This window comes from Oculina patagonica, chromosome 3, assembly GCF_052425735.1.
Source record: "Oculina patagonica isolate OP01 chromosome 3, crgOcupat, whole genome shotgun sequence".
Classification (NCBI taxonomy): domain Eukaryota; kingdom Metazoa; phylum Cnidaria; class Anthozoa; order Scleractinia; family Oculinidae; genus Oculina; species Oculina patagonica.
This window is the reverse complement of record NC_135760.1, coordinates 23,832,936-23,857,672: the sequence shown is the minus strand read 5'-3', so window position 1 is coordinate 23,857,672 and position 24,737 is coordinate 23,832,936. Positions and strand designations below refer to the sequence as shown.

Below are 24,737 nucleotides of genomic sequence, written 5' to 3'. Positions count from 1 at the left end.
TATATTATTAAATAATTCCTACCCTCACGAAAACGGCAAGAAACATCGAATTTATTGTTGACTATTTATTTTATTTTGTCGACTTGAGTTTTCCCCTTGGAAAATCATACATAAACTCAAAGCAAGTCAAAGCAAGAGCTCAAAAAGGATTACGACTACATGTAATAACTTCAACTTTGATTTTTTGGTACAGTAAGTTAACTCAAAACTCTTGACAAAGTAACTCATTTTAACAATAACCAAACGGCAATATAACTCAAATAGTATTGTTCAAATTTAATATATAATTTTGCAAGTGCCCAAGCACTGGTGCCTGAGCATCGGCGAAAAATAGCATCATGTTCACACACAGAAAACCAAAGTACCCAAGTACCATTAGGTGCCCGAGTACATGGTCTCGACCTTGTACCCAGGCACGGGCACCGTGCCCGAAGTATGGCGTGGGCACTTGAAAACTAGTATGTTCACATTAGTGTCCAGCGAAAAACCGTACTGGGGCACCGTGCCCAGACACCAAGTGTGAACACAGCCTTAGTTTTGCTTTCGTATTTAGACATCGCGTTACTTTTACGTCACCTAATAAAGGTGAACACTCAGTGCAGTAGCAGTGATTAATTACTAATCTCTCTTAATTCAAGGCAAAAAAGCAGCAAGGAAGAGTAAGGAGAATTTCAATGTTGACTATAGAAAGTAAATGGACTAGAAAATAAATACTCAATACAAATATTCTATTATAATGAAATACTCTACTTAGATATGAATGAATGAAATGCATATGTTTACCAAAGAGTTCTTTTTAAAATTCTTAATATTTTTGAATTGTATTACTACTTAATTATTTTACTAGAACTGATGCCAGATGATTAATTAGGCAGTTAATCCCCGATTTCTCGAACTTTATGTGTTAGGCTGTACCCCTAAACACATTACTGAGGTTCAGTTATTAAGGGAAAGAACTGTCTAATTTGTAATGCTTGTGCACACTTAGCGACAGTAATTTGTAATTTTTCGAAAGAGGTACGTTATTATCAAGAGAAATTTGATCGAGGGGACATCTTTCTTTTCGAAATACCACTTCCTTTGTTTTTTAATTTATGCGGACGTAATGAAAACAGACTTCCCTTTCCTGGAGTTGGAAAGCAATATAGATATATTGTAATACATGACATCGTCAAGGCTCTTGGAGATGAAAAATCTCAAGTGTTACACGTTTTCCACGCATTCACAGGCTGTGATCAGACGAGGGAAGAGCACCGCGTGGGCCACATGGATGTCCTGTGGAGAAGCCACTACAGCTTTCACGGCCCTTAGCAGAATGCCTAGCATGCAGGATGTTCTAAATGCTATGCCTGTGCTGGAAAGATTTGTGATGCCAGGAAAGTTCTTTTTGCTCAGAAGGGAAGAACCCAAGAGAACATTCCCCCTACTGCTGATGCATTAGTACAACACACCAAGAGAGTGGCCTACCAAGCTGGTCATTGCTGGAGACAGTGTATGGTACGTAATCCTGAACTACCTTCTCTTAGTGAACGGGGATGGGCACAATCCGAGTCAGATGTATGGAAGCTTCAGTGAACCACATTGCCTGAAGCATCAACAGTATGCCAGGAGCTGGTGAAATGTGGGTGCAAACCTGAGTTAGGTTACAAAGGACGATGTAAATGTTTGAAAGCTGGTATGTCCTGCACTGCGCTTTGTAAATGCGGTGGGGATTTTGAGGGAGAGGATTAAGCTCGCTGACGTTTACAAGATCAAAACAGGTATGGCCTACCCCCTACCCCCTCCTCCCTGCGTGTAGGATGAGCCTCCCTTTTTGTGAAGAAAATCTAAATGGAGTCAGATTGCTTTTCTTAGGACATTATGCCAATATGGCAAATGCGGCTCGATTTTATTGAAATAATTGCTCAACTTTATTGCTTTTCTTAGGACATTATGCCAATATGGCAAATGCGGCTCAACTTTTCACCTTTTCCGTAAATTTGAAGCAGTTTTTTTGAAGATTGCAACTACCCCACCCCCCTAAGTACACCCCCTTGCTGAGGTTAATCCTTATATTGTTCAACAACTTAAATAGTTAGTAAGAACTAGTACGTATGGAAAATTCGGCTGAATTGTACACCCTTTTTTGAATTACAGTAATGTATTTAAAAATCACCCGTCCCACCCCACCCCCCAAGTACAAAATCCCCCCCTGACTGGGGTCCATAGCTAATGTTGTTCAGCAACTTAAATAGCAAGTAAATACTGTCACGTATGGCAAATTCGGTTTAATTGTACACATTTTTCTTGAATTACAGTAATTTCTTTAAAAATCTCCCAAACCCACCCTCTAAGTACAACATCACACCCCCCACCCCCCTGACTGTGTTCCATAGCTAATATTGTTCGGCAACTTAAAAACTATCACCATGCCAAATTTGGTGCTTTTACCCAAAGTGCACAATTTTTACACCATATTGCAGAACTGTTAATTATAAGCTTTGTTGTAAATGAGGCATAAACCTGAGCATACACTTAATTGAAATAAGGTTGTCATAGAAAAAAGGAAAAAGGAAAAAGGCAAATAGGAATTAATTAAGCGCGTGCATGGAATTTATTCTTACAAATGGCCTCAAAATGCCTCAAAATACGAATAAATCAATTAATCTTGTTACAGTATAAAAGATAAAAAAGTGGACTCAAAGTGTGCAGATAAAAACTCGTGAGTTTTCTGTAAATGCTGCCAGTTATGAAACTACGCTTATTAATTCCTATTTACCTTTTTACTTTTTTTATGACAACGTTATTGCAATTAGGTGTATACTACAGTAATACTATAAGCTTACAGTAACTAGACAATCAAAACCTTTGTATTTTTCTCAGGTCTTTATTTGCAGTATGCTAAAGCTTATTTTAAATAGAAATAAGAACTAGTGATGCCAAACAATTTTATGAAATACATTGGTGGCCACTCGAGTCATCCAAAAGCCACGTATTTTTTGTTATTCAAGTCTAACCCTCTTGGCGGGAATGATAGGCGGACACCTAGCACTAGGACACAGTAAAACAAGAGGTATGCCCAAAAGTGCTTGTCAGTGAATTTGATTGCCTTCTTTATGGACATCACAAAGTGTTTTTTTGGCCTCAATTTTAATATTGAAACAAATTCTGTCAAACATGATGTCTTATGGAAAAAACAAATAGCTCTTGAAATTCTTATTTGTTCTGCTGTGTTGCATGCATTATTGGACATAATTGTGAATCTTTGTAATTGTAAAACGAAACAAATTTGTGTAAATTATATCATAAGTTAAATCAGTAAGCAACATGTGACACTCATTTAGTTAGCGTAAAACGAGCAAACAATGTTATCTTCTCTCATAACCTTTTTTATCTAACAAGGACATGTACAGCAACAATTTGAAATCCTAAATTGCCAAACTTGGAAAATATTATTCTTGAGAAGTTTGCTCTACTTTTATCATTCCTTTTTCTTACTGTATTTCTAACAAAGTTGAAACACACTATGAACTGTGTTAACAAATTTCAAAATTTAACTTCAAAGAAAGATCTTCTCTTTCAGACTTGACATCACCAAACGTATTTTACCCTGGTTCACTGGGCGCGCAACATACACACACACACACTGCTGAAAGATGCTGCATTAATCGAATACAATTAAGTGGAAATTTATACTTTAAAGGACCCTAGTCGGCCTCCGCCATTTTCGATGCAATCGAAATTATGAAAATTGTATGGTGAGGCGAAATCTTATTACATTGCCGTAAGTTGTGTTTCTGGAACTCTTTCATTTCAACACGCTCCGCATAAAATATAATTCTGAAACTCTCACATATGTAAACGAAAACGACTCTTGCAGTGGTTTACTTGAGGGTCTGAATGGGGTTTAACTCAGTGATAGCTGAGAAATGGGATGAAATTTTTACTGATAGCTGAGAAATCGCCGAAATTTTAACTGATCATTGAGATTTCAGCACTCCATCCATGCAGACCCTCTTATTCAGTACAATATATTTTGCCTTATTGGCGCAAAATGCATGATACATCTAAAACCTCAAAGCAGTCGTAGATCAATTATGCTCGTAAAATTTAATTGGCCGCCAATGCTCGAAAGAAATAATTTTTATGTCGACCATGATTAAAGTGAATAGACTAAATAGACTAAATAGACTAATAGACTACATGAGTTCACCTCTCATCTTGGCGATATCGAGTTGTGAACGATACTTCATGATCTCTGCGCGCATCGTCGTCCCATCCTTCTTTAACATGTCCAACTTTATAAGGGTGTCGCTATTTTTAATGTAGCTTATAACATTGGAAGCAATGGTTATAATACCAGCACCACAAGCAACAACGATTACCTGAGCATTTCTAACATATACGGAGCCCCCACAGGCGGCAGCTGCGACAACACAGTAAAAGGCGGACCACAAATTATTGCTTGCAGCTTCCTTGGCGTCCCTGTGAATGGCTTGAATCAACTCTCCGAGTACTGTAGAGTAGCGACTCATTCTTTCCAGCAGCTGGTCAGTGACCTTTTGCAAGTTTGCAGTGTTACCTTTTTCCCACTGTGGGATAAGGTCCTTGGCTATGTAGTCTTTGTAAGGTTTCATTTCTTCTTTTAACGCTTCAAACTCTTTCCGATACATCATGTAGTCTTTCTCCAAGTTCATTGCCCGGTTATACAGATCGAAGCTCTTGTAAACTACGTACGCAGACAAGAGAACCAATCCTCCTTCCTTCTTGGCATAAGGCGCTGCTTTTTCTATCAGCTCGGGTATCTTTTGGATGATGCCTTGAAGTTTGTCTGATCTAGTGCCAATTTCCTTTATTACGTCGATGCATTTGGCGAAGTTGCCTATGAACGTTGAATCTTGAACTAGGGTTGGTGGGTCGGTAGCCTTCCAGGACGTCACTACCTCAGCACAGCTATTTGATCCGCTGATTGCTTGTGTTGGAGAAGTTAACAAGAAAATCAAGGCCATCACTCGGCTGAAGCGAAAGTAGAAGTATTTCCGGTCTTGTGGAAACATTTCAGATGGATGTTATTGTGCTCTTCAAGTCGAGATCTTCAAGAGTCTGATATAAACGTGCAATCACAGGCTTGAGCGGTAAAACAGCAGCAAAGTTGCAGGAAATATAACAATAGGCGAGCAGCAGCTCCGAATTAAAGAACACGTCAGGAATACACCCTAGGTCTAATTAAACATGAATCACATGATATGCATAACGTTGGTGTTCATCTGCAATAGAAAATGTTTGCATAAGAAAAGGAAAAAAAAATGCCCCGCGGCTAAATGACCGGTAGCCGGTAAAGGTATTCAAAACATCAATCACTGGCAGTCCGATATTTTTTGAAAAAAATCAAGGAAATTGAAGAAATGTATCCAATCTATACTATACTCAGTTATAAGCAGTAGTTGTACTATAAAGCAATTCTGAAGAGCTCTATAGATCTCAGTGTTATACCATAGGCTGTATACAGCCGCCAACTCACATAAAGAAAACAATGGCCTCCCTCCGATTTTCATTAGGCTAACGTAACTAGACTGTAAACAGATCCTTCTATTTTCTGCGCTGAATCCCGTCGGCCGTAACGTTCGGTCCAAGGGCCGCCATCTTGGAAATCTAGGAAGGGGACAAAGCTACTCCAGGTATAGATGGCGGCCTAACATAAAACTAAATTAACTGATCAGAAGAAGGATTTGAAATTTTCTCAGGGAAATAACCCTACGACCCCATCTATACCCCCATAGTTTATGCAGTGTTCCCCTCCCTCCCCACCCTCCTACACCCGATTTAAGGTGGCCCGCGGGTATTTATGAGGCTGACAGTTCCCTTTTTTAAGCGCGTTTTAAGACGGGAAAACCTGACGCGATTGCTTAGATTTTTGAGAATCTGAAAGAAAAATCCTTAAATTATATAAAATGATAAGTTTTATAGCGATCAAACGCGATTTGTTTAAGTTATGAGCGATTTTCGGAAGCCTTCGTTTTTAATAAAATGCGATTATTTTTAAAATGCCACGGTGAATTTTTTTGCAATTACTCCAAAACGCTGCCAAACAGTTGAAGTTTACTCACAACAACTTACAGGAAAATCCACTCCGTAGATTTCCTGAACGAGCGACATCTTTATTTTGCCTTTGAAAACTGTTGTGTTATGCGTCTGACTTGACCGTCGCATAAATGTGAAATGTGATACTTATAATAACCCAGCACCTGCCAGTTTTGAGGCTGAGGTCGCCTTAATCTTGTGTGTAAAAGTTAAAAAGATCGTGTATATACATCAAATGTTAGCAGTCAATAAAGATGGATGGTTTTCAGCCGAATTTTTGAAAATATCAAACAAATGACGTTATTTCAAATTGCGAAAAATTTGTCGATTTGTTTTGCATTTTTTAAAGCTGCAGCTAGAACAGGATATTGCAAAGTTTTGAGCCGAGTTTCAGCGTATTTCGTTCATACGGTTTGAAGAATTTTGTTCGCAAAATCAGATACATTTGCTTTCCAAGTTCTAATCGCTTTGTAAACCTCGCATTTCGAATGAAATTATTTTGTTGTTGTTCAAAGAGAGGTGTTACTTCCAAATTCCGCATGATCTTCTGCCACTTGGAAATAACAGCCTGAAATAGTTACTACTAAAATGACAATTACCGTTCCTCCACATGTATTCCCTGACGGCCTCAAAACTGGCTGGTGCTGGGTTATTATAAGAATCACATTTATGCGACGGTCAAGTCAGACGCATAACACAACAGTTTTCAAAGGCAAAATAAAGATGTCGCTCGTTCAGGAAATCTACGGAGTAGATTTTCCTGTAAGTTGTTGTGAGTAAACTTCAACTGTTTTAATTTGGCAGCATTTTGGAGTAATTGCAAAAAAATTCACCGTGGCATTTTAAAAATAATCGCATTTTATTAAAAACGAAGGCTTCCGAAAATCGCTCATAACTTAAACAAATCGTGTTTGATTGCCGTAAAATTTATCATTCTATATAATTTAAACATTATTTTTCCAGATTCTCAAAATTCTAAGCAATCGCTTCACGTTTTCCCGTTTTAAAACGCGCTTAAAAAAGGGAACTGTCAGCCTCATAAATACCCGCGAGCCACCTTAAGCGCTATTTTAATCCCGAACGATCTCAAAACCAATTCCGGGCTTCATTTCCAAAATAAACCGAAAACACAGACACACTAGTACACTCACAACTTCTATTTTATTTAACCTGTACAAAACAAGCATTTAGCTGCTTTTAAAAATCCCATTCCTGTGCTGATTAAAAATTTCAATACTATACAGCAGTCGTGTTGACATCAAAAAGCAAACCAATATATTATATTCTCCCTACAGATAATAAATATTCTCAAATAAATCCTATCCGGAAGAAAACGGTATTGTTGAATCTATTCTACACTCTTTTTTTTTTATAAGAATAAAGTTTTTCCGACCCAGGCTGAATATTCTTATTTTTCTGCCGATTTTAGGCTGAAAATATTCTTATGAACATTCTTAGAAAATACCGTTTGACATTTCCGTTTTAGCATGTATTGGGGTATCAATTACAAGTGTTTGGTGTCCAGATCTGTATCGTGTTACATTGTGCACGTGTTCCATCGCTCTTCATTGCAGCCAGCAAGATCAAGATGTCGCGTCAGATAACACTTGGTTGTTTGGCTTTTAACAAAGCATTCCTCACAGAGAATGAAGGAAATGAAAACACCTGATTTTGTTTCAACTAAAAATATATTTTTTAAATTGTATTGTATTTACAAATTTTCAACTCAAAATTATATTCTTTTCAAAATCTCAGCCTCGGGTTTATTCTTAAGATATTCTTAAAAAATCGCAAATTTCAGCCTCGATATTCTTATAAACTAGATTCTTATAAAATAAAAAGAGTCTAATGAGTCTAATCTGTCGACTTGAGCTCTCCCTTTGGAAAATCATACTAAACCGTCAAAGCAAGTGCTTAAAATAAATACGATTACATGAAACAACTTAAGATTTGAATTTTTGCTACAGTTTATTCAAAACTCTTGAAACTGTAGCTTATTTTAACAATAACCAAAGGGCGATACAACTATGATTTGCATGATTTGGCGGAACTTTAATTTTGCTTACGCGACTCAATGTCGTGTTACTTTTACGTCACGCAATAATGTAAGGCGGACACTCAGTGCAGTATAGGCGATTTGCATGATGGCGTCACTTGACTACAACTACCAGAATCCTCCGCTTTGTCTTTTTGTCATTCTAATTAGAGCAATTGTTTTTCAAACCCCACTGGGAATTCAAAATTTGAATAACAAAGGAAAAGCGAAATGAATTCTGGTATTTGTAGTCAAATGACGACATCGTGCAAATGTGCTATTAAAGGAGAAGTTCACTCCAGAATGGCCATTTATTTTCTTTACGCCAATAAAATGTTTTCATAAAGATATGTTATTCACCAAAATTTCAGCCTCCAACGTGAGCTATAACCCTACGAAATCTTTCCCAAAACATGACAACTGAACGCCGCCATCTTGGAGCTGGTAATGTATGCGTGACGTCAAAGAGCTCAGCCTGAAGATTGGCGAGAAAATTTAAATACTCGAAACTCCTTGTTTCTTCGTAGTGGCTTTTGTTTGTCAAAATGTCTGTTTGTGCATCTCCATTTTGCTCAAACAGAGCTCCAAGAAATACAAAACACATGGAGTTTTGACTATTAAAATTTTCCCGCCAAACTTCAGGCTGAACTCTTTGACGTCACGCATACATTAAAAGCTCCAAGATGGCGGCGTTCAGTTGTCGAGTTTTGGGAAAGATTTCGTAGGGTTATAGCGCACGTTGAAGGCTGAAATTTTGGCGAATAACATCTTTGTATAAACTTTTTATTGGCGTAAAAAAAATAAATGGCTATTCTGGAGTGAACTTCTCCTTTAAACCGCAATTTTAAACATTGATTAATAACTAATTTCTCTTAACCAAATGTACAAAAAATAGCAAAGAAGAGTAAGGAGAATTTCTTTGCTGACTAAATACTGAAATTCTAAAATTCCGGCTACTTAATTAAATATTAATTAATTAGGATTGCCGGCAATACTCGTAAAAATCCGTTGTATTATGGAAGCTGTTTATATGATAAAAGGGATTTCATCAAATTTTCCCCAAGGAAATGATCACCATTTAAGGTTTTTAGGGAATAACGGATAACTCACAAAATATTTTTTGGAGTAAGGGATATAAAATTAATACTTTATTAAATCCTCCCTACGGGCTAAGTTTTCGGTTTTCGGAATTTAATTACATAAATCAATATACAAAAACACACTAGTACTAACAGAAATGTCAGTATGCAAACCAGTAAAAGAAATTTTCTGTTGATAAACACCCCTGAGAATTCATCTCTCAAGTTGGCAAGATCGAGTTGTGTACGATACCTCGTTATCTCTTTGCGCATCGTCGTCGTTTCCATTGCTAATATGTCCAACTTTGTCAGGGTATCGCTGTTGAAAACATAGGTTCTAAAAGTGGACGCAATAGTTCCAATACCAGCGCCGCATGCAACAACGAATACCAGAACATTTTCAGTTGCTATCGAGGCCCCACAGGCCGGTAGCTCCGATGACACTGTAGAAGACGGACCACCGAATGTCGCTTCCAGCTGTTTTGGTGTCTCTTTGAATGCCTTGAATTAACTCTCGGAGTACTGTGGAGAAGCGACTCAACCTTTGCAGCAACTTGTCAGTGACCCTCTGTAAGTTTGCAGTGTTACCTTTTTCCCACTATGGGATAAGTTCTGTGGCTATAAAGTCTATGAAGGGTTTCATTTCTTCTTTTAACGCTTCAAACTCTTCCCGATACCCCTTGTAGTCTTTCTCTAAGTTCATAGCCCGGTTGAACAGTTCGAAGCTCCTATTAAGTACGTACACAGACAAGAGGACCAGTCCACCTTTCTTAGCAACAGGCAGCGCTTTTTCAAGCAGCTCAGGTAGCTGTTGGATGATGCCTTGGAGTTTGTCTAGCGCAGTACCAGCTTATCCCTTTATTTGGTTGAAACAGTCAGCGAATTTGCCCACGAACTTAGGATCTTGAACTAGGGTCATAAAGTCAGTGGTCTTAATCCAGGCCGTTAGTACCTCAGCACAGCTTTTTGGTACGCTGCTTGCTTTTGTTGGAGAAGTTAACAAGAAAATCAAGGCCATCACTCGGCTGAAGCGAAAGCGGAAGTACTTCCGGTCTTGTGGAAACATTTCAGATGATCATTATACCTAATCGTACCTTTTTGGTACGCTTCGGTAGCATATCAGGCGAGTTTGGTCGAGCCATGGTTCGTATTTTTTTTCTTTTTTTCCCTTTTTTGTGAAACTTGCCTGTTAGTATTATAATGCATTGTAACGTGATATTAATAAAAATTATTATTAAAAAGAAAACAAAAAAAAAAGCTAGACTTAGACCCCTCAACTAGACCTCTCATCTTGACAACATCGAGCAGTAAAGTACCTTGAAATTTGTCTAATTTTAGTAATTCAGTGTCCTTTATTTGGCTTAAACAGTCAACGACGTTGCCCACGAACTTTGGATCTTGAACTAGGGTAACTGGGTCGGTAGCGGCCATCCAAACCACCAATACCTCAGCACAGCTTGTTGGCCCGCTGCTTGCTTGTGTTGGAGAAGTTAACAAGAAAATCAAAGCCATCACTCGGCTGAAGCGAAGGTATTTCTGGTCTTGCGGAAACATTTCAGATTAGTGGATGTTATGTGCACTGTATTTTGATCGGCGAGTGTCTGACGTATGTAATATACTGGAAATCAGAGAAGCTTCAAACAGCAGACGAAATGCTGGAGATTAAACGATCGGCAACAAAACTGAACAGCAGCTCTTTGTATGTAATAAAAAATTGGGTCGATCATGTCATTTTGTTGTAGCTGATGTGTACATGAATACTAAAGAGGTTATCAGAATATTTGAGGCTGATCTTCACCAGGCTATAAATTGAAATGAAGCATAAAAGTTTTAAATTACAGTAGTTTGAAAACAAAACGCGAAGAATGTTTGACTACTCATATCTTAAGTTACTGGAAACGAAAATTGAAAGCTGACCTGTGCAAAACCTCGCCTCCTCATCGTTTTGGCTCGTCATGCAATCTTTTCCCCTATAGGGCTACGTAGGAGGCCGAGGGAAAATCCCCTTCGGTTGATAAAATATCGAAAATGAAAGTGGTGACAGTACATTCACGTCACGCGCGCTTCTTGTTTTGTGGTAATTAAGATAATGAAAAAATCATAAACACTAGGCTATCTTTGAATTCCGGGAGGGCTTATAAGCGGAAAAAAAAACGTTACGAAACAGGCCACGGGAGTGTTGATCGAAATGCGTTTTTTAGTTTAAAACGTATAGTAAAGCAACATTTAGCCCTTTTCAGTACTCTCATCCGACAGAGGGGGGCTTATAATCGGAATCGGATGTATTTTTTTGTTTCCAGGTAGATGGGCCTATAACCGGGGGGGCTTATAAGCGGGGGGGGGGGGGGCTTATAACCGGAATTTTACGGTGGTTAATTTACATCACGCACGCATTTCCCCGAAAAGCTTCACCATGGAGGAAGAGGCATTTCTTGGAAAGTAGTGTGCTTGAATTTTAAATGCAGACGGTCAGAATTCTTTCGAAAATTCTCGGCTCTGTCAAATGACAACTGTTTCTACGCTAATTTTTCTCTGAAATGAAAAGATGCAAAACTTGCTAAAACAAGTGGTGGAATTCGTAAAAGATAACACACGTAAAACACTGGCAAATTGATCCAAGAGATTTTATTTTGTAACATAACATAACAAAACAAACTGTGTGTATAAATCTATAAAATGTGTTTTGTTTTTTTTCGCAAACCATCCGTCATTTATAATTGATACGGCTGCATACTATATAAATTCCTAGAAACACGGGAAGCAAAATTAAGCAAAAAGCGTAAGATTGAGGTGTTGCACCTGCCAGTTAAGCGATGGTCTTTCTCGAACAATGTAAAACGCTTATTACAAAATAAAAGGTAAAGAAGCAGGATCTACAATGGGAAAACATTTCAGTGTCCTAAAACGCTAAGTGAAGTTCACTTCACAGTTTTGAAAAAAAAAATGCTCTACATTCAGTGGCGTCTGCCCATGTTATTTTCCTGGCCTGGGGAGACAGGGAATGCGTAACAAAGGGGTGTCTGAATAGCGTCGCCTTCTAGTATAAACACAACTACCTAGGTTACACAAGCTACAATGTCATAGGTTCGACCCCAGTTGAAAAAAACTCAGAATTTTTTTTCTTAGCAGCTTTGTGTCACACAATATTACATTTCTCACTGTGTTTCTACGTTATAACTAAACATATTTTATTATTTTTTTGCAAACAACTGATTTGGTAATTTATTTACACTGCGCATAAAACTGGGTTTTCGCAAAAACTGATTAATCTATTTGTAGCCAAGCTACCACTAGTTCATAGCTAGTTTAGCGCTTCTATGCAATACTTATTCTCTTACTATATCTTTTAGGAAGTTTCTTATGCTGCTTACTTCTTGTCCTGCGTTTTTTGGCCTCTATGAGAAATACAAACAGGGTACCAAATGGCATTTCCGAAACAAGTTAATTTTGACAATTTTTCCAATTAATCTTTCCCTAATAATTTGGTTAGGAAGAATTCCCTGGCTTCAACTCAACTCCAATTTTAACTCAACTCAATTTTATTTTGCTTTTCTTGCGTAAAAACAAATTATAAAATGTACCTTAAAATGGAGAATTTGATTCTAAATGATCAAGAACTTTATTCTCCTGGCCTCCCCGTATGGTGTATTTCAGAAAAGGGTAATGAGAGTTAATCACTGTTTAGATTACACTGGCGTGGGAGCCTGTAGGGGGGCTAATGGTCCCGTCCCTGCGTTTTAAGCCATAAAAAGACAGAAAGAACCAGAAATAAGTTGGAAATCCCAAAACGGATTCCTGGAATTGGTTTCTGCTCAAGCAGAGTGCGATATTCTTTAATTTCAAGGGCCATTATCGCCATTTCCTCGAGAAGTGTTGCTAACTTGTTTATGGTCACGGTGAGAGAAGCGACGCTGATACCACTCAGAGCACTCCCAGCGCATGCCATGCCACCAGGAACATTTCCAATAAAAATTGATCCCACGCAGACAGCAGTAGAAACCACACCATAACCAAGAGACCACCTTCTTTCGTTTTCACCTTTCTTGATGTCTTTGTAAACGACTCGGGCGAGCTGTACGAGCGCTGCATGCAAGCGACTAAGCTTTGTAATCAGCTTTGCCCGTGTCATGTGCAGAGTGGCGCTATCTAAGTGATCCCATATCGGCATCAGCTCTGTGTCTATGAACTCTGTGAATGAACGAAATTCCATCTGCAACAGTTCAAACTCTTCTCGATGCATCTTGTAATCTATGCCCAGATTCATCGCCCGATCGTACATATCAAGGGTCTTGTACAAGAGGTATAAAGACACGAAACCTGGGCCTCCTCTCTTTACAATGGCTGAAGTGCTTTCCCCCATATTTTGCACCTTTAGGACAAGATCTCGCACTTCTCGCGGAAGGATTTTTTGCACTGCCTTCCAGTCAGTTTCTTTATAGATCTTGTACACTTCCTGTATGCATTCGATGAAGTTGTTCGCGAGCGTCGCATTTAGCAGGTTGGGCTGATTCCAGTCATCAATCTTTGCGACATATACGGCTACTTCTACGCATCCTTTCGGCACGCTCACTCCGTGTGTTGGAGAAATAAGCGACAAGAAAGCCAAGACCAAAACTACGATGAAACGAAAGCGGAAGTACTTCCGGTCTTCCGAAAACATTTTAAATGGATGTTGTATGTGCTGTTATTAAAAGTATGCTCGGTGATTGCCCGATGTAAATATGCTGGAGATCAGCGAAGCCTTTATACAGCATCAGAGTTGCAGGGGATTTAGCGAAAGGCAGAAACAACAGCAGCTCCTTGGAGAAAAGTCACGTATACCCAGGAAATACTTGGTCGGGTAAATTATACGTCGATCACGTGTTTGGGGATGTAGCTGTATTAGACGTGTACATCAGTGTGTGGCGAAAAGGTTGTCAGTCACGTCACGTAATGTCACGCGAGAAGTGCAAGTTGTACTGCTACTGAAAGTCGGTGCCCGCGGTGGGGAGAAATCTCTTTATGGTACTAAAGGGGATACCCTCCGTACCTGAAAATCGTGTTGTGGTACCACTTAGCGTGTTCATTTCTGCAGTTTCTACACATTATGGTACCGGCTAGGGTACGTTTATCCTGCAGAACAGGCGGTTTATTTTGCAAATCGAAGCGCGAAGTAAGTGCGATTTTTTATTTTGCGGGTCGCGTGGGGGCGAGCGCGACCTCGCAACAACCCCGCAAAAAATAAACCGCCTGTTCTGCAGACTACCTTTACGTTTTGAAAGAAAATTTCAAATAAAACCCAGCGTCAGTTGGATTGGGGGGGGGGGAGGGAGTGCTGGAGAGGATCAGGTGGGGAGGGAGGGGAGGGGGTGGGGTTGGGCAACCAGGCTATCAAATTGTAACAATAATGTTATGGAAAACGATGATGTGTAAACTTGTTTTTCAACTCGTCCATTAGTCTATAAGCAAACCCCTTTGTAGAAGATGCGTGGAAAAACAGTTCATTCACGTCACACACGTGTACCGAGGTTTATTAGACTACACCTACATTGGTTTTGTTATGGAGAGGATATTACGATCAGTTGATGAAACTATCAGACGACGTTAACCTCATTAGCGTGACAAATGAACCAAGTGCAAGGTCAAAACCCTGCAAAACGAAAACGGAAGCATTTGCGCTCCCGTGGAAACATACAGCATATTGACTTTCTGCGTGTGGTGACTGTTGTCGTCTAGGTTTGATTAACTAGGTTTCGCATTTAACACCTATGCATGTAGTCTTAACAGGGGCGGATGTAACGGGCAAAAAAGAGAGCAGCACCTTGCAGAAAAGACGCGTCTACGAATGGAAACACTGAATGTTTGTAAAAATGTAAACCGAGGCTTGAAACGAAATGGACTTCGAACTCGCGATTTGAGCAGTTTTGTCAGTTTGAAAACTTGCGGAAAACCGAGTCGAATTGAATCTTCACTTTTTCGGGCACGCGCATCAAGCATCAAAGCTAAGTTTCGTTTCCTATTTTCTTATTTCGTTTCCAAATTGGAGATCGATGACTATTGATTTGAAACCTCATAGGTGAATTATCGCGCCATAAGCTCTAAAATTTATATGTGTAAAATAATATATAATATAACCCAAGCAACTCTTAGATCTACGGCTTAACGGCTCTTTTACTGCGTATTTGTTGATGTATAGTCTCTAACATATCGCTCAAATGTATGATCACCCCCTCCTCTCGAGCTCGAGGAGGGGGGGGGGGTTCTGGCAAAGTTATTGTTTGATTGAAAACATGACCTTTTTGTCAACCTTTTTACGTACGTACGGTAGAAAGGTTTCCTCCCTTTTAAAGTTTTCACCAGTTTTTTTTTTAATAAAATAAACTTTATTAATACAAGAGCCTGAACAGAAATGCAATGGAAAAAGATTTGAAATAAAAACTGGTAGCATACAAACTACAGCACAGTATACAGTGAATAACAGTGCAGCGGATAACCAGAACTGGATATCTGGTGACGTCACCAGAAATGGCAATATGGCCGCCGAAGCTAGGCACACTATACATTCTCTTTTCTGAGCTCTTTTTGTGGCCAAAAAGTGGCCTTTTCCCACAAGGCTTTGCACACAATACAATAGAACAATAGAGATTTGCGTGGAGAAGAAAATGGCGTTTCGCGAAGCTTTCACAAGTTGCGAGGCCGAAACCGTACCATTTTGTGCTATTTTTGCTCTGTTTTCGACGCGACAGGACGACACATAAATGGAAAAATCAGGTATGTAGCATTTTTTGTCCTCTTTGGAAAAAATATGTCGTAAATTTGTATGAAATTTGCTTTTACATGGTGTTATTTTCGTGTTGTTCCATGACTGCATCGCTTGTTCCACGGCTTTCGAAGATGCAATTATGTAGTTCGCCAGATGTGTTTCTCGTTGACCGATCACACATGCCATGCTGTGGACCCGATTTGAAGCTGTATTTATTCTTATTCCCCATCAGTATACTTGGCTAAAAACAATACAAATAATTTATTCATCTTGTTTATCACATAAAAGCACAGCCACAAATAAAACAGCTCTGCATACAAATTAAGAAACTCCAGTTATAGCTGGTGTTTTTTTGTGCATCCAGTTTGCAATTTTGTCTTTTTGTCATGGGTCTGGTCATTCTGGTCAGGCTGTAGCATTAACTGTGGTTCCCTGTTTTATGAGTCCAATGAGTCTGAATAAATGAGACAATTAAAGTGTTTTTCACACAAAGGTAAATTTGTATCCAGGCAAAATTATTGTGGTTCAATAGGTTATAACTACCTTTGTGTGAAAAACACTTTAATTGTCTCATTTATTCCGGTTTCTGAAATTTGCAGAATGCAGAATGCAGAATGCAGAATGCAGACTAATAGAATATATTGTGTTACCTTTACCATTATTGAAAGCTAACCGTAAACAGGCTAACCGAAAAGCTATTTAGGCTAACCGGAGTGTGTAGTAGGCTAACCTGAGTGAACAGTTCACTCCAATTAGCCAACTACGCACTCTGGTTAACCTACTATACACTCCGGTTAGCCTGTTTACAGTTAGTTTTCAATAATGGTAAAGGTAACACAATATATTCTCTTAGTCTGCATTCTGCATTCTGCAAATGTCATACACCGTTTTTGAGTTAACATCTCTTATATAACTTATTATTTGTGGGAGGTGCAGTGATTGAGCGGTCCGGGTTTCCAACCCGGCCAGGGCACTGTGTTGTGTTCTTGGGCGAGGAGAGTCTCTCCCCCACCCATATGTATAAATGGGCACTAGTGAATTTACAGTCAGGGGTAGCCCTGTGGTGGGCTAGCATCTTGTCCAGGGGTAGTAGAAATATGCCTAGACACTTAATGCTACAGAAATCAGGATAAGCTCTGGCCTTGATGAGCCACTAGGCTCAACAACAGGCTTTACCTTCTATTATTATTTGAATCATGCACTCATGGCTCATTGACTTATTTGACATCAATTCATTTAAACTTTGATTTTATTTATAGTATTTTTGTAGTATTTACTTTATTGCTTTTGTATGACTTGTTTAGATGAGGGTGATTGACTGAATTTTAAATTCATGTTAACATTTCTGGCACTTGAAAATAAGAATTTTAATTTGAGAGCACCTTTGATAATTATAATAATTTTACATGTATATCCAAAGCTCCTGTGATTGCTGTTCTCCCCTATTTTAACTGCTTAGCTATCCACCATATTATCCTTAATTTAAAACCATATTAGATTATGATCCTACATGTAGGATCCTTTGAATTCTGACAAGTACAGATTTTTTTATTATGGATGAAACACAAGATAAAAAGTGAAACTAGCCACCTGGTAATTAAGGTGGACATGATTGGGGTATGGGGAGAATCTGGGCTGGCCTGGTACATGTGCTATTTTGACAAATCTTGTTTTCTCTGTATCATCACCCATGGTATAAATGTTACCACACTTTTCCACCAAATTTGACTATCTCTTGCTGTCCAATAATGGGGGAATGTTCACATGGTAAAGCACCATACAATACAGTGAATGCACAATTCAACAAATGGGGCTATCATCTTTTCAATTCAGACCTTGGCATCATATTGGAAGATTTTAGTGGCTGTGGAGATTGCGAGAAATGGTAGAATATTGTTTGGGAATCTTGATCTAGCTAAAATCCACAGTTCAACGGCATGTAAATGCTGACAGAATCATTTTCCCTTCCCAATGATATATAGTATATGTAAAAGGATGGAATAATTAGTGAGTTGAGCTGCTCTCATTGCACTAATACAATTTGCTAAATCTTATTTTTTGCAGGTTATGGCAAGAAAGCAGTAACAGGAAAAGGAAGTTATGATATGATCAATAAACATAATAAAATAACTTTTGAATGAGTGATGTTGAATGCTATAATCAAGTTACTGTAATGTTCGTTTCAACCCTGCTTGCACACAAAATACAAACACAGCAAAATTTTGAGTATAAACAGAAAGTGAATGAAGTGTCTGAGGCAGCAGCAAAGAAAGATACCTAACATGGGTTTGTTAAAATCTGAATTCTGTGCCGGAATTGAAAGCTGTAGTGGCAGTCAATTTTTAGAAACGAATGACAATTAATTACATTTTTTACCTCATAGTCCAGTCAATATAAGCCATTTCGTTGTCCAACCCAAAACAAATTGCAACAAAAATTAAACATGCCTTATTCGACTTTGCATATATTGAGGAATAACATACTAAAAGTCACCGTGAATCGGGGTATTGGAACCTCGTCTTTTTTTGCGATATTTGAACTACAATGAAAGATGAGAAATTTAATTTATGCATAAATAATGTGATTTTTACAAGTAACATTGAAGGGTCCTTATCGACAGAAATAATCAAGCTACCAAAACCAAACAACGACAAGCCAACAAATCAGTTTACAAAAAATGTAGCAGTTATTACTTATCCTATTTATTGCGTGAAATGACATTACTATTCTGCCCTTTTTGGTACCTTAGAGAACGTACTACCAGCGGCCGGATTCTAGCATAGATGCAAGTATGGTAACAACGTTCGCTAATCGGATATTTCATTAAAAAAGCTGAGTTTTCTTCAAAACTTAAAGATACTGAAAACTGATAAAGTATAATTATACCTTTTTGATGAAAGAATAAACGCTGGTCAAAAATGTTACCGTCTGATAACAGAATTGCGGCAAACACTTATGGCGGGAGTCTTGGATGAAACCCTTACCATAATCTGTCAGAAAACGAAATGCGTAAATTTGCTCCCCCAAAACCCTTTCTGCTTATTGGAAGGTGCCTATAATTACAAGAATCAACACTGATTGATCTTTGCAAAAGTCCCTCGAGTGACTGAGCCGTCACAGACGCCGGGGACACAACCCCGGCGTAACTATGGGCACGCCTCCATCTCCGCACTTAATTCTTTTGCAAAAGGATGAACAAATTCTTTCAGGAGTAGCAGAATGATTTTGGACAAAAGAAAAAGGGTTAAAAAATTTGGAAAAAGTTTGGTAACAACCTGCAAATGACTTCAAATTATTTATAAACATGAATTCAAAATTGATTTAAACCACAGTGACAAGTTTGGTATCACTCTTTATACCATGCCATAGAAAATACAGCCAATCAGAATACAGGAAAGCCGTTGTATATTCGACGGTATTCAACCCAACCTTCCCATCGTGCGCTGCGATTGTATTCTCGACGAAATTTAGTACGCGTATTTTCTATGGCATGGTATAAAATAGTTACACAACACTTTCTCGTGGTATACTATGGAATATCCCACTTGTCACTTGTATTTTCTTGGTATACACACTCGCCTAAAGGCTCGTGTGTATACCGAGAAAATACAAGTGACTCGTGGGATATTCCATAGTATACCACTCGAAAGCGTTGCATAACTAGTATATATCCACTCTACATTAGGATTTAAGGTCCAATATTATCGAAATGTTCTGAACAGACAAAACCGCCCGCCCTAACGCTGTTGCAGTGGCTTTTACGGAAAGGATCATTTCTTAATTAACAAATACATAAGCTGAAATGAGCTCGAACTTTCACGTCTCACAGATCCTCAGTGCAACTTTCTACAACAACACCTGGGCAAAGTAAGCTAATACACTGCACCCGTTTTGCTTTTAACAAGTACGCTTTAAGTGACTTCGTGTTCAACTGCACAGGAACCATGCTTTCTTTAATTACCTTCCATCGGTTTCCATCCCCAGTCCTCAGTGTTTTTAATTGTTTACCGTCGGAAATGAAAAAATTAAACTCTAGACTTCTTTTTAAACAAAACGTTATAGAACATTTTTATTTGTAATTTTTATTCATAAGTTTTTATTTTTTTTTAACCGTTGTTTTTTTTAACATTTCTAAACTTTTTTTAAACTTTGTAAGTCATCTTTTTAAATTTTAATATCTTACAGGACCCCTAAGATAGCAGTACTCCAAAGTACTGATGGGTTAATCCTGTTAAAATATTTATTATTTTTTTATTTTTAAAAAAAAGGATTTTAAAACAGTGAGAAAAAGGCGTGTCTGTTGATGAGTTAATGCTTTCCACCGCAGTGGTTGAACAAATGTGACGATTGGCGTACAAAACTGTATAGCATTTGACGTGGCTGTGTACAAATGCTAATATTGAGTGGATAGAGTGATACCATACTTGTCACTGGCTGCCTACCCTTTTAAACTCTTCAGTTATTTCAGGCCACCAGACCCTTAATTATTAATTAATACCATATACCGAAACCCCGCTAACTCGAACTGTTTTTCGTTTCCCTTCAGAGTTCGAGTTACCGGGGTTCTACTGTATATGTCTTTTCCTTTTGTAAATATTTAGGCTGAATAAAATTGTTGTTTGTTGTTGTTGTTTGAATTCAAAGTTTGAATTCGTGTTTATCAAGTCATTTACAGGTTGTTACCAAACTTTTTCCAAATGTTTTAACCCTTTTTCTTTTGTCCAAAATCATTCTGCTACTCCTGAAAGAATTTGTTCATCCTTTTGCAAAAGAATTAAGTGCGGAGATGGAGGCGTGCCCATAGTTACGCCGGGGTTGTGTCCCCGGCGTCTGTGACGGCTCAGTCACTCGAGGGACTTTTGCAAAGATCAATCAGTGTTGATTCTTGTAATTATAGGCACCTTCCAATAAGCAGAAAGGGTTTTGGGGGAGCAAATTTACGCATTTCGTTTTCTGACAGATTATGGTAAGGGTTTCATCCAAGACTCCCGCCATAAGTGTTTGCCGCAATTCTGTTATCAGACGGTAACATTTTTGACCAGCGTTTATTCTTTCATCAAAAAGGTATAATTATACTTTATCAGTTTTCAGTATCTTTAAGTTTTGAGGAAAACTCAGCTTTTTTAATGAAATATCCGATTAGCGAACGTTGTTACCATACTTGCATCTATGCTAGAATCCGGCCGCTGGTAGTACGTTCTCTAAGGTACCAAAAAGGGCAGAATAGTAATGTCATTTCACGCAATAAATAGGATAAGTAATAACTGCTACATTTTTTGTAAACTGATTTGTTGGCTTGTCGTTGTTTGGTTTTGGTAGCTTGATTATTTCTGTCGATAAGGACCCTTCAATGTTACTTGTAAAAATCACATTATTTATGCATAAATTAAATTTCTCATCTTTCATTGTAGTTCAAATATCGCAAAAAAAGACGAGGTTCCAATACCCCGATTCACGGTGACTTTAAGTATGTTATTCCTCAATATATGCAAAGTCGAATAAGGCATGTTTAATTTTTGTTGCAATTTGTTTTGGGTGTAATACTAAGTTGACTGGACTATCAAGGAATATTGTTATCAGGATAATCCTGAACAAAGTATTAGAACTTTTGAACATACATGTACCTGGTGTTGGATCTTACATATTTCGCGCCCTTTCAGATCCCTTAGGAATTCTATTACATCATTAGCTTTTGTTTTTACTTTTATATTTAAATTCACGGCGTCGTTTAGTTAGTTTTCCGTCATAGTGTTGTACGAGCTGTAGCGCAGTTTTCTGCAGTTTTCGCCTGTTTTATACAGATAACCACTTTCGCGGCCACAGCGCCAAGAAAATTTTAAACCTCGCTAAATATCTCGCTAAAGACCTCGCTAAAGACACTGAACTTCAATCTAAATATACTGTTTACCGTGTGAGAGTTTACTATTGTGTGGTTTACTGGTCGCGAGAATTTATTTCGCCTTATGGCAGCTACACCTGGAACATTTTCGAAGACTAAATGTTTTTATTAATCACTGAAACATTGAATGTGACACAGAAACGATCCCATCTAAAAATCTGTGCTAAATTGTATTTAGCCTGCGAGCAGGCTCTCATTTCGGGCGCACGACGTGGATCTCTATTTGAAACGTGTTTCAACTGTCATAATGGCCTGATGAAAAATTATATTCAGCTGCATTAGACATATTAAGGCCGAAGCATCTTTCTTTCGTTTACGATGCTTTGACTGTCAGCCTTGAAATCAACATCTTGTGCAAAAAATCCTTTATAATGAAAAGTACAGCGCAGTGCGGTGGAATCTTGAGTTACCAAACTTCAGAGGAAACGAAAATTGATTCGAGAAAGCGTGCGTTAAATTGAAGCGTAAATCCACAAGTAACATACATCAAAGGAAAACAACCACTGGTTTTAGTTATGCGGAGCTCGAGGTTCAAGAAAACGTGGGTTAATCGGGATTCTACTTATACCATTCGAGCTTGTTGTATTCGTTCATGGAAGACTCGGGGACCGACGCCATATTTGCTCAGCGTCCTACTGGAGCTTAGTCCTTTCGCGGTCTGAACAATGTTTTGGTCGGTGAATGAGCCAATCAGAACACAGGAAATCATATATCCAGTTCTGGTTATCCGCCGAACTGAATAATGTTCGGGTAAATTTTCATCAGCTTGAGTAGCCCATTAAAAATACTTGGATGAATTAGCAGTTAGATACTCTGGAGCCGTCAGTGAATTCTCTTTTATATAGAAAATTTTTTGTGTAATCTTTTATTTTATTTTAAGAAACAATAATACAATAGCAATATAAAATACAAAAGCTACCTATTTTGGTATAAACAACGAAGAGAGCAAAAAAGGTGCAATTATTTTCATTGGATGTGTTAACGCCATATGGTTGGAAGCTTCTATTTCTGTGGTAATTTTAAGAAGAGCCAAAAGCCGTTTCAAATAAGCTTGCCTAACTTTCCAATAGCGAATAATTCCCTACTTTGGTTTTGTTTGTATTTGAAAAAATGCAGAATTGCAATCTATATGTCTTTAACTTAGCAAGATTTTTACACTTTTCCAGCGTACAGAATACAATAATCCGTACATCGAGCAGTATGCAGTACTTTAGCGTAAGCAGTACGCCAATGCAACGATTGAAAACGCTTAAAAGTATTCACATATCGAATAAAGTATATGGTATCTTGTCGCACAGGATGAGACAAGATATTTATAAAAATATATAGAATAAACAGCGGGGACGGATCCAGGATGTTTCTTTGGAGGGGTGCACCACTAAGGAATGGCGTAACTGCCTTTATTTTTGCAGAATACCAGTTGTCAGTAGGAAGCCGCAGGTCGTCTCGGGTGGGGGGAGGGGTGCGCACCGCCTGCACCCTCCCCCAAAATCCGCCCCTCAGTTACAGGGATCCTTTACTATACAATTCATGAGAGATTTTGTTATCCAACTGATTTTAACTTTGAAACAACAAAGTCTTTGGATCTGAGGAACGTGTGTTCCTTGGTTTCCATGGCCACTTAATAGCCAACTGCACAAAATGACTGGCCATGCCAATATCGCCTGCTATTTTGCAACCTCGTTCCCAGCCGTGACATGACCCCCTCAGGTACATCCTCGTGACCGCCCCAGGTACATGAAAAAGAGAGACCCTGGGGACAAGGTTAAAAGTGAATTGGAACTTGAGCTTGGAACTCGTTAGATTTAGAATTCACTACTCATCTCGATGAGCAGATAACGTCGATACTTGGTTATTTCCTCGCTAATCTCCTTTGTGTCTTTCAACAGCAAGAGCGACTGTTTAAGGGTTTCGCTGTGAGAAAAATAGCTCTTAACGTTCAAAGCCACAGCTCCACCACTTAAGCAAGGCATGTAACTTCAAAGTAACGACTCAGGAGACCCAGTAACTTTTTAGTGACCTTTTTTAAATCGGTGATGTTACCTTGTTTTGACTGCGAAATGAGTTCGTGCTCTATAAAGTCTTTTATACCATGCCATAGAAAATACAGCCAATCAGAATACAGGAAAGCCATTGTATATTCGACGGTATTCAACCCAACCTTCCCATCGTGCGCTGCGATTGTATTCTCGACGAGATTTAGTAAGCGTTTTTCTATGGCATGGTATAAAATAGTTACACAACACTTTCTCGTGGTATACTATGGAATATCCCACTTGTCATTTGTATTTTCTTGGTATACACACTCGCCTAAAGGCTCGTGTGTACACCGAGAAAATACAAGTGACTCGTGGGATATTCCATAGTATACCACTCGAAAGCGTTGCATAACTAGTATTTAAATTGTTCAGTTCCCTTTGCATTTCGAACTTTTCCCGATACATCTCATCGATACATCGATGTCCAAGTTCATTGCCCGAACGTACAGATTAAAGCTTTCATGCAGCAAATACGCAGACAGAAAAAGCAAACCTTCGGCTGACGGAGGAGATGGGAAGTCTGGTTTCTTGATAGGATACTGCCTAGCATTGGCTTCCATGAATTAATTTGTAAGGGTACTCTATTTAAACATTCAATCAATTTGATTAAGAACTCTGAACTGAGCCTCGGGGTATGTAACCAGGCTGTTATTACCTCGGCACAGCTTTTTGGCCCGCTGCTTGCTTGTGTTGGAAAAGCTAACAAGAAAACCAAGGTCATCACTCGGCTGAAACGAAAGTGGAAATACTTCAGGTCTTGTGGAAACATTTCAGATGATGTTATTGTGCTGTTCAAGTCGAGATCCAAACTGTCTGATATAAATGTGCAATCAAATGCCGGCCTGAGTGGTAAAACAGCAGCGAAGTTGCAGGAAATACAACG

At 38.6% G+C, this 24,737-nt stretch overlaps 1 protein-coding gene and 1 long non-coding RNA gene across 2 annotated transcripts; one reads left to right on the top strand and one right to left on the bottom strand.

Moving 5' to 3' along the window:
- Positions 1-11,598: 11,598 nt before the first annotated feature.
- On the bottom strand, positions 11,599-14,356 carry LOC144647092 (uncharacterized). Its single transcript, XM_078506840.1, has one exon. The coding sequence runs from the start codon at positions 13,832-13,834 to the stop codon at positions 12,890-12,892; it is 945 nt and encodes a 314-aa protein (XP_078362966.1). The 5' UTR covers positions 13,835-14,356; the 3' UTR covers positions 11,599-12,889.
- Positions 14,357-15,833: 1,477 nt separating this feature from the next.
- On the top strand, positions 15,834-18,046 carry LOC144647091 (uncharacterized). The gene is made up of 2 exons (XR_013569526.1): positions 15,834-17,585; positions 17,771-18,046. It is a non-coding gene; the product is annotated as an uncharacterized LOC144647091 (long non-coding RNA).
- The last annotated feature ends 6,691 nt before the right edge of the window (positions 18,047-24,737 follow it).

Bases quoted from the DNA above. Each gene is read 5' to 3' on its own strand.
- LOC144647092 (XM_078506840.1), bottom strand. From the start codon at position 13,834: ATGTTTTCGGAAGACCGGAAGTACTTCCGCTTTCGTTTCATCGTAGTT.